This window comes from Oncorhynchus masou, chromosome 2, assembly GCF_036934945.1.
Source record: "Oncorhynchus masou masou isolate Uvic2021 chromosome 2, UVic_Omas_1.1, whole genome shotgun sequence".
NCBI classification, from domain to species: Eukaryota; Metazoa; Chordata; class Actinopteri; order Salmoniformes; family Salmonidae; genus Oncorhynchus; species Oncorhynchus masou.
In genome coordinates this window covers 7752249-7761897 of record NC_088213.1, presented here as the reverse complement: position 1 = coordinate 7761897, position 9649 = coordinate 7752249, and the positions used below count along the sequence as shown (strand labels likewise).

General features: G+C 49.3%; 1 protein-coding gene across 1 annotated transcript in view; it reads left to right on the top strand.

The window, feature by feature from the left end:
- Positions 1–514: 514 nt before the first annotated feature.
- LOC135552379 (centrosomal protein of 89 kDa-like) overlaps positions 515–9649 on the top strand; it is a 65974-nt gene continuing 56839 nt past the window's right edge. The window contains exons 1-4 of the mRNA XM_064983958.1: positions 515–699; positions 3050–3156; positions 7612–7767; positions 8359–8566. Of these exons, the coding sequence (XP_064840030.1) occupies positions 658–699; positions 3050–3156; positions 7612–7767; positions 8359–8566 (513 nt within the window). The 5' untranslated portion in view covers positions 515–657. The remainder of the gene's footprint in view (positions 700–3049; positions 3157–7611; positions 7768–8358; positions 8567–9649) is intronic.

The following is a 9649-nucleotide window of genomic DNA, read 5'->3' as shown; positions in this document are numbered from 1 at the left end:
GTGTGTGTGTGTGTGTGTGTGTGTGTGAGAGAGAGGAATGAGGGAAATTAGTAGTGTATGAGACCAACGTTACAGTAGCTGTAAGACCTTCCAGTCTGCAGAAGGAAAATCACAGGAAATAAGCATGAAATTAAAAAGTAGACTAGACATTCTGTATATAATTCAAATCTGGTTTGACCAGTTAAATACTTTTTCACTAGTGTGTGTGTGCGTGTGTGTGTGTGTGTGTGGGGGGGGGGGGGGGGACAGAGACAGAGAGAGAGAAAATCTCCATTTCAGGTCCTTGTATGGTCAAACCAACGTGGTATGATAGCGCCACCTGCTGTTGGGACACGTGCAGTGTGTGTGAAATGAGAAATGGTGGCGTTGCTAAGAGGATTAAAGCTGAACGCTGAGTGGCTACTCATTTTACTATCAGCCAATGAAATTAGCCGTTGTATTGAGGTGCAAAGCGTCTGGATACGAGTCGGGGAGTTGGCTTCTGTAAAGACGTCTTGACTCTGATTGAATATGAAAAAGCAGAAGATTGTGAATACCAAAAAATTGGTCTTATTAATTACTTAGTTAGCTACTCTTTATTATAGTTCATTAAAAACAACAAACATCAACAACGTCTTCCTCCAACCAAATCAACCATCAATTCGACATCAGGACAGGATGTCAACATTTAGCTTCAGGAGAAGTGGAAAGAAAGCCTTTGTAAGTCAAGTCTCTTCCCTCAGTCTGACTCTCAGACAGCTCTGCTTCTTACTAGACTAGTTAGCCAGCCAACTTGGTCTCTCTACTTCTTACTGGACTAGTTAGCCAGCCAACTCTGGCGCTCTGCTCCTTACTGGACTAGTTAGCCAGCCGACTTTGTCTCTCTGCTTCTGACTAGACTAGCTGGCCAGCCAACTCTGTCTCTCTGCTTCTGACTAGACTAGTTAGCCAGCCAACTTTGTCTCTCTGCTCCTTACTAGACTAGTTAGCCAGCCAACTTTGTCTCTCTGCTTCTTACTGGACTAGTTAGCCAGCCAACTTTGCCTCTCTGCTTCTTACTAGACTGGTTAGCCAGCCAACTCTGTCTCTCTGCTTCTTACTAGACTAGTTAGCCAGCCAACTCTGGCGCTGTGCTTCTTACTAGACTGGTTAGCCAGCCAACTTTGTCTCTCTGCTTCTTACTAGACTAGTTAGCCAGCCAACTTTGTCTCTCTGCTCCTTACTGGACTGGTTAGCCAGCCAACTCTGGCGCTGTGCTTCGAGAAGGGAAGAGGGTTATTCTAAAATTGATTAAAGTGTTGTTTCCCTCATCAATCTACACACAATACTCCATAAGGACAATGCAAAATATAAATAAAAAAGCTTTAGTATCACATTTCCATCAGTATTCAGACCTTTTACTCAGTACTTTGTTGAAGCACCTTTGGCAGTGATTACAGCCTCTAGTCTTCTTGGGTATGACGCTACAAGCTTGTCACACCTGTATTTGGGGAGTTTCTCCCATTCCTCTCTGCAGATCCTCTCTCTGTCAGATTGGATGAGGAACGTTTCTCCCAAGCGGTTCTGTAGGTAAAAGATGGCTCAACTTACCTCGCTCTCCCCTCTACATTGAATACTATATGACAAACAGAAAAGCAATTGTCAAGAATGAAGCGGATTAGAAGTGCATTTGTTAGGTGTGTGTGTAATAGTTTACTCAAGCCGTTTGTAGTCCCAGTGTTATACAGGAAGTGATGCTGTGGTCCGTGGGAGTGTGTTATACAGGAAGTGATGCTGTGGTCCGTGGGAGTGTGTTATACAGGAAGTGATGCTGTGGTCCGTGGGAGTGTGTGTGTTATACAGGAAGTGATGCTGTGGTCCGTGGGAGTGTGTTATACAGGAAGTGATGCTGTGGTCCGTGGGAGTGTGTGTGTTATACAGGAAGTGATGCTGTTGTCCGTGGGAGTGTGTGTGTTATACAGGAAGTGATGCTGTGGTCCGTGGGAGTGTGTTATACAGGAAGTGATGCTGTGGTCCGTGGGAGTGTGTTATACAGGAAGGGATGCTGTGGTCCGTGGGAGTGTGTTATACAGGAAGTGATGCTGTGGTCCGTGGGAGTGTGTTATACAGGAAGTGATGCTGTGGTCCGTGGGAGTGTGTTATACAGGAAGTGATGCTGTGGACCGTGGGAGTGTGTGTGTTATATAGGAAGTGATGCTGTGGTCTGTGGGAGTGTGTGTGTGTGTTATACAGGAAGTGATGCTGTGGTCCGTGGGAGTGTGTGTGTTATACAGGAAGTGATGCTGTGGTCCGTGGGAGTGTGGGAGTGTGTTATACAGGAAGTGATGCTGTGGTCCGTGGGAGTGTGTGTGTTATACAGGAAGTGATGCTGTGGTCCGTGGGAGTGTGTTATACAGGAAGTGATGCTGTGGTCCGTGGGAGTGTGTGTGTTATACAGGAAGTGATGCTGTTGTCCGTGGGAGTGTGTGTGTTATACAGGAAGTGATGCTGTGGTCCGTGGGAGTGTGTTATACAGGAAGTGATGCTGTGGTCCGTGGGAGTGTGTTATACAGGAAGGGATGCTGTGGTCCGTGGGAGTGTGTTATACAGGAAGTGATGCTGTGGTCCGTGGGAGTGTGTTATACAGGAAGTGATGCTGTGGTCCGTGGGAGTGTGTTATACAGGAAGTGATGCTGTGGACCGTGGGAGTGTGTGTGTTATATAGGAAGTGATGCTGTGGTCTGTGGGAGTGTGTGTGTGTGTTATACAGGAAGTGATGCTGTGGTCCGTGGGAGTGTGTGTGTTATACAGGAAGTGATGCTGTGGTCCGTGGGAGTGTGGGAGTGTGTTATACAGGAAGTGATGCTGTGGTCCGTGTGTGTGTGTGTGTGTGTGTGTGTGTTATACAGGAAGTGATGCTGTGTTCACCACATTTGGAAACATTTTGGTCAGTCCACTTGTCTCAAAGATCCTCCTCGTCAACTCCATAACCATCAACTTCCATGTTAACATCATCTCCTCACACCTCATCAACTCACCTTCACTGTGTTGTGGTGAACGCTTCCCCCTAACAAGGTGTGTTTTGATTTAGAGGCACATCGCTCACGGCTTGATCCCTGCAGCCACCATCGCCCCCCGGCCTGCTGTACCCCGTACCCCTCCCCCTCGCAGCCCGTACCCCTCTCCAGAAAGACCCAGGTACCTATATGGAACATACACCTCACAAACAGATCTGCATCCCAAATGGCATCCTGTACCCTATATAGAATGCACACCTGTTCACCAGGGCCCGTAGGATAGTGCGTTTATGTAGGGAATAGGGTGTCATTTGGGACGCACGCTCAACTCTGTCTGACGCCTTTCTCTCCTCTTCCCTTCTCATTCCTTGTCTCCTCGTTCCTTGTCTCCACTTCCCTTGTTTCCACTTCCCTTGTCTCCACTTCTCTTCTGGTTCCTTGTCTTCTCGTTCCTTGTCTCCACTTCCCTTCTCGTTCCTTGTCTCCACTTCCCTTCTGGTTCCTTGTCTCCACTTCCCTTCTGGTTCCTTGTCTCCACTTCCCTTGTCTCCACTTCCCTTGTCTTCCCTTCTCATTCCTTGTCTCCTCGTTCCTTGTTTCCACTTCCCTTGTTTCCACTTCCCTTGTCTCCACTTCTCTTCTGGTTCCTTGTCTCCACTTCCCTTCTGGTTCCTTGTCTCCACTTCCCTTCTCGTTCCTTGTCTCCACTTCCCTTCTCGTTCCTTGTCTCCACTTCCCTTCTCGTTCCTTGTCTCCACTTCCCTTCTCGTTCCTTGTCTCCACTTCCCTTCTCGTTCCTTGTCTCCACTTCCCTTCTCGTTCCTTGTCTCCACTTCCCTTCTCGTTCCTTGTCTCCACTTCCCTTGTCTCCACTTCCCTTCTCGTTCCTTGTCTCCACTTCCCTTCTCGTTCCTTGTCTCCACTTCCCTTCTGATTCCTTGTCTCCACTTCCCTTCTGATTCCTTGTCTCCACTTCCCTTCTGGTTCCTTGTCTCCACTTCCCTTCTGGTTCCTTGTCTCCACTTCCCTTGTCTCCTCTTCCCTTCTGGTTCCTTGTCTCCACTTCCCTTCTCGTTCCTTGTCTCCACTTCCCTTCTCGTTCCTTGTCTCCACTTGTCTTCTCGTTCCTTGTCTCCACTTCCCTTCCGGTTTCCTTGTCTCCACTTCCCTTCTGGTTCCTTGTCTCCACTTCCCTTGTCTCCACTTCCCTTCTCGTTCCTTGTCTCCACTTCCCTTCTCGTTCCTTGTCTCCACTTCCCTTGTCTCCACTTCCCTTCTGGTTCCTTGTCTCCACTTCCCTTCTCGTTCCTTGTCTCCACTTCCCTTGTCTCCACTTCCCTTCTGGTTCCTTGTCTCCACTTCCCTTGTCTCCACTTCCCTTCTGGTTCCTTGTCTCCACTTCCCTTGTCTCCACTTCCCTTGTCTCCACTTCCCTTCTGGTTCCTTGTCTCCACTTCCCTTGTCTCCACTTCCCTTCTGGTTCCTTGTCTCCACTTCCCTTGTCTCCACTTCCCTTGTCTCCACTTCCCTTGTCTCCACTTCCCTTCTGGTTCCTTGTCTCCACTTCCCTTGTCTCCACTTCCCTTCTGGTTCCTTGTCTCCTCGTTCCTTGTCTCCACTTCCCTTGTCTCCACTTCCCTTCTGATTCCTTGTCTCCACTTCCCTTGTCTCCACTTCCCTTCTGGTTCCTTGTCTCCACTTCCCTTGTCTCCACTTCCCTTCTGGTTCCTTGTCTCCACTTCCCTTCTGGTTCCTTGTCTCCACTTCCCTTCTGGTTCCTTGTCTCCACTTCCCTTCTCGTTCCTTGTCTCCACTTCCCTTCTGGTTCCTTGTCTCCACTTCCCTTGTCTCCACTTCCCTTCTGGTTCCTTGTCTCCACTTCCCTTGTCTCCACTTCCCTTCTCGTTCCTTGTCTCCACTTCCCTTCTCGTTCCTTGTCTCCACTTCCCTTCTCGTTCCTTGTCTCCACTTCCCTTCTGGTTCCTTGTCTCCACTTCCCTTGTCTCCACTTCCCTTCTGGTTCCTTGTCTCCACTTCCCTTGTCTCCATTTCCCTTCTGGTTCCTTGTCTCCACTTCCCTTGTCTCCACTTCCCTTGTCTCCACTTCCCTTGTCTCCACTTGTCTTCTCGTTCCTTGTCTCCACTTCCCTTCTCGTTCCTTGTCTCCACTTCCCTTCTGGTTCCTTGTCTCCTCGTTCCTTGTCTCCTCGTTCCTTGTCTCCACTTCCCTTCTGGTTCCTTGTCTCCACTTCCCTTGTCTCCACTTCCCTTGTCTCCACTTCCCTTCTGGTTCCTTGTCTCCACTTCCCTTGTCTCCACTTCCCTTCTGGTTCCTTGTCTCCACTTCCCTTGTCTCCACTTCCCTTGTCTCCACTTCCCTTGTCTCCACTTCCCTTCTGGTTCCTTGTCTCCACTTCCCTTGTCTCCACTTCCCTTCTGGTTCCTTGTCTCCTCGTTCCTTGTCTCCACTTCCCTTGTCTCCACTTCCCTTCTGATTCCTTGTCTCCACTTCCCTTGTCTCCACTTCCCTTCTGGTTCCTTGTCTCCACTTCCCTTGTCTCCACTTCCCTTGTCTCCACTTCCCTTGTCTCCACTTCCCTTCTGGTTCCTTGTCTCCACTTCCCTTCTGGTTCCTTGTCTCCACTTCCCTTCTGGTTCCTTGTCTCCACTTCCCTTCTCGTTCCTTGTCTCCACTTCCCTTCTGGTTCCTTGTCTCCACTTCCCTTCTGGTTCCTTGTCTCCACTTCCCTTGTCTCCACTTCCCTTCTCGTTCCTTGTCTCCACTTCCCTTCTCGTTCCTTGTCTCCACTTCCCTTCTGGTTCCTTGTCTCCACTTCCCTTGTCTCCACTTCCCTTCTGGTTCCTTGTCTCCACTTCCCTTGTCTCCATTTCCCTTCTGGTTCCTTGTCTCCACTTCCCTTGTCTCCACTTCCCTTGTCTCCACTTCCCTTGTCTCCACTTCCCTTGTCTCCACTTGTCTTCTCGTTCCTTGTCTCCACTTCCCTTCTCGTTCCTTGTCTCCACTTCCCTTCTGGTTCCTTGTCTCCTCGTTCCTTGTCTCCTCGTTCCTTGTCTCCACTTCCCCTTCTCGTTCCTTGTCTCCACTTCCCTTCTCGTTCCTTGTCTCCTCGTTCCTTGTCTCCACTTCCCTTCTCGTTCCTTGTCTCCACTTCCCTTCTGGTTCCTTGTCTCCTCGTTCCTTGTCTCCTCGTTCCTTGTCTCCACTTCCCTTCTCGTTCCTTGTCTCCACTTCCCTTCTCGTTCCTTGTCTCCTCGTTCCTTGTCTCCTCGTTCCTTGTCTCCTCGTTCCTTGTCTCCTCGTTCCTTGTCTCCACTTCCCTTCTCGTTCCTTGTCTCCACTTCCCTTCTGGTTCCTTGTCTCCTCGTTCCTTGTCTCCTCGTTCCTTGTCTCCACTTCCCTTCTGGTTACTTATAAGTATCTTATAAGTATCACTTGTTTTTGTTGACTCCCATCTGTGTTTAATGAACCCTCATCCATCTGTGCTTAATGAACCCTCATCCATCTGTGCTTAATGAACCCTCATCCATTTGTGCTTAATGAACCCTCATCCATCTGTGCTTAATGAACCCTCATCCGTCAGTGTGCTTAATGAACCCTAATCCATTTGTGCTTAATGAACCCACATCCATTTGTGCTTAATGAACCCTCATCCATCTGTGCTTAATGAACCCTCATCCATCTGTGCTTAATGAACCCTCATCCATCTGTGCTTAATGAACCCTCATCCATTTGTGCTTAATGAACCCTCATCCATCTGTGCTTAATGAACCCTAATCCATCTGTGCTTAATGAACCCTCATCCATCTGTGCTTAATGAACCCTCATCCATCTGTGCTTAATGAACCCTCATCCATCTGTGCTTAATGAACCCTCATCCATCTGTGCTTAATGAACCCTCATCCATCTGTGCTTAATGAACCCTCATCCATCTGTGTTTAATGAACCCTCATCCATCTGTGCTTAATGAACCCTCATCCATTTGTGCTTAATGAACCCTCATCCGTCAGTGTGCTTAATGAACCCTCATCCGTCAGTGTGCTTAATGAACCCTCATCCATCTGTGCTTAATGAACCCTCATCCATCTGTGCTTAATGATCCCTCATCCATCTGTGCTTAATGAACCCTCATCCATCTGTGCTTAATGAACCCTCATCCATCTGTGCTTAATGAACCCTCATCCATCTGTGCTTAATGAACCCTCATCCATCTGTGCTTAATGAGCCCTCATCCATCTGTGCTTAATGAACCCTCATCCATCTGTGCTTAATGAACCCTCATCCATTTGTGCTTAATGAACCCTCATCCATTTGTGCTTAATGAACCCACATCCATTTGTGCTTAATGAACCCTCATCCATTTGTGCTTAATGAACCCTCATCCGTCAGTGTGCTTAATGAACCCTCATCCGTCAGTGTGCTTAATGAACCCTCATCCGTCAGTGTGCTTAATGAACCCTCATCCATCTGTGTGTTAATGAACCCTCATCCATTTGTGCTTAATGAACCCTCATCCATTTGTGCTTAATGAACCCTCATCCATAGTGACAGTGTGTTTTCTACTTTTGTCTGTATCCTCCACTTCCTCTTTAACTCGTCTTTCTGTCCGTACTACAGGTCTGCCTTGGCAGCCGCCATCTTGTCGTCGTCGTTGACCGGCCGGACCATCGCTCTCCCTCCTGCACGCCCCAGATCCTTCTCCGAGAGTGACTGCTCACGCTCAGAGACACACACCACATTCGAGCCTTACGCCAGCACAGCGCTCTACACTAGGTAGGCCGCCTTTGCTTGTTGGTGTCACTCAGAATCCGTCAACATCACTGAGTCTGACAATCAATTCTTCTGCGATTCCTTGCATCCTATCTCCTAGCGTCTTGTTGAAACGTATTGGAGGAGAAGGCTCAAGGTCCCGCCCCTCAGACCTTCTTCTCCAATACGTTTTGAGGATGAGTCGAGGACAGATGAATTGAGAGAGAGCCTGCAGTGCCACCTACAGATGCCGTATCTTAATTTGACCCAGTTTTTCACAGCAGGAAAATAATCCTGCAGGAACAGGAAATGTGAATTATTATGTGGATTATAATTATATATATGTTTTGTAGTGGTTGATATATTTTCTCATGAGGGCAAAATAACATCTGACATTTTTTTAAGTGGAAAAATATATAACATTTTTTAAACATTGAATACACTACAAAAAAATGATTTAAACCTTGGATCCTGCAACAACATGATGATCAAATGAAGACCCTATATCTGTAGTAGGTCACTTACAGTCATCTACCCTCAGTGACCAAAGCTGTGAATCAGTGATACCAGTCTAGAGGAGTAGATCTGTGATCTCTCTCTCATGTCTTTATTTAGAGACGGAGAGCCAGAATCCTTGGCTGGCCGGCCTCGCTTGCCCTCTCCTGGGCTCTCTGAAGACCATGATGATGAAGAGGAGGAGGAGGAGGACTTAGAGAGATCGGTTCTGTCAGATGAAGATGGTCATGTCTACCAATCTCTGGATCACCGTGGGAGAAGTCCGACCAGAGACAGATATGACATCTACGCCCGGCCTGTAAAACAGGTAGGAAGGGTTTGGGTCAGGACCTCTACGCCCGGCCTGTAAAACAGGTAGGAAGGGTTTGGGTCAGGACCTCTACGCCCGGCCTGTATAACAGGGAGGAAGGGTTTGGGTCAGGACCTCTACGCCCGGCCTGTATAACAGGTAGGAAGGGTTTGGGTCAGGACCTCTACGCCCGGCCTGTAAAACAGGTAGGAAGGGTTTGGGTCAGGACCTCTACACCCGGCCTGTAAAACAGGGAGGAAGGGTTTGGGTCAGGACCTCTACGCCCGGCCTGTATAACAGGTAGGAAGGGTTTGGGTCAGGACCTCTACGCCCGGCCTGTAAAACAGGGAGGAAGGGTTTGGGTCAGGACCTCTACGCCCGGCCTGTATAACAGGTAGGAAGGGTTTGGGTCAGGACCTCTACGCCCGGCCTGTAAAACAGGGAGGAAGGGTTTGGGTCAGGACCTCTACGCCCGGCCTGTAAAACAGGTAGGAAGGGTTTGGGTCAGGACCTCTACGCCCGGCCTGTAAAACAGGTAGGAAGGGTTTGGGTCAGGACCTCTACGCCCGGCCTGTAAAACAGGGAGGAAGGGTTTGGGTCAGGACCTCTACGCCCGGCCTGTAAAACAGGTAGGAAGGGTTTGGGTCAGGACCTCTACGCCCGGCCTGTAAAACAGGTAGGAAGGGTTTGGGTCAGGACCTCTACGCCCGGCCTGTAAAACAGGTAGGAAGGGTTTGGGTCAGGACCTCTACGCCCGGCCTGTAAAACAGGGAGGAAGGGTTTGGGTCAGGACCTCTACGCCCGGCCTGTAAAACAGGGAGGAAGGGTTTGGGTCAGGACCTCTACGCCCGGCCTGTAAAACAGGGTGGAAGGGTTTGGGTCAGGACCTCTACGCCCGGCCTGTAAAACAGGTAGGAAGGGTTTGGGTCAGGACCTCTACGCCCGGCCTGTAAAACAGGTAGGAAGGGTTTGGGTCAGGACCTCTACGCCCGGCCTGTAAAACAGGTAGGAAGGGTTTGGGTCAGGACCTCTACGCCCGGCCTGTAAAACAGGGAGGAAGGGTTTGGGTCAGGACCTCTACGCCCGGCCTGTAAAACAGGT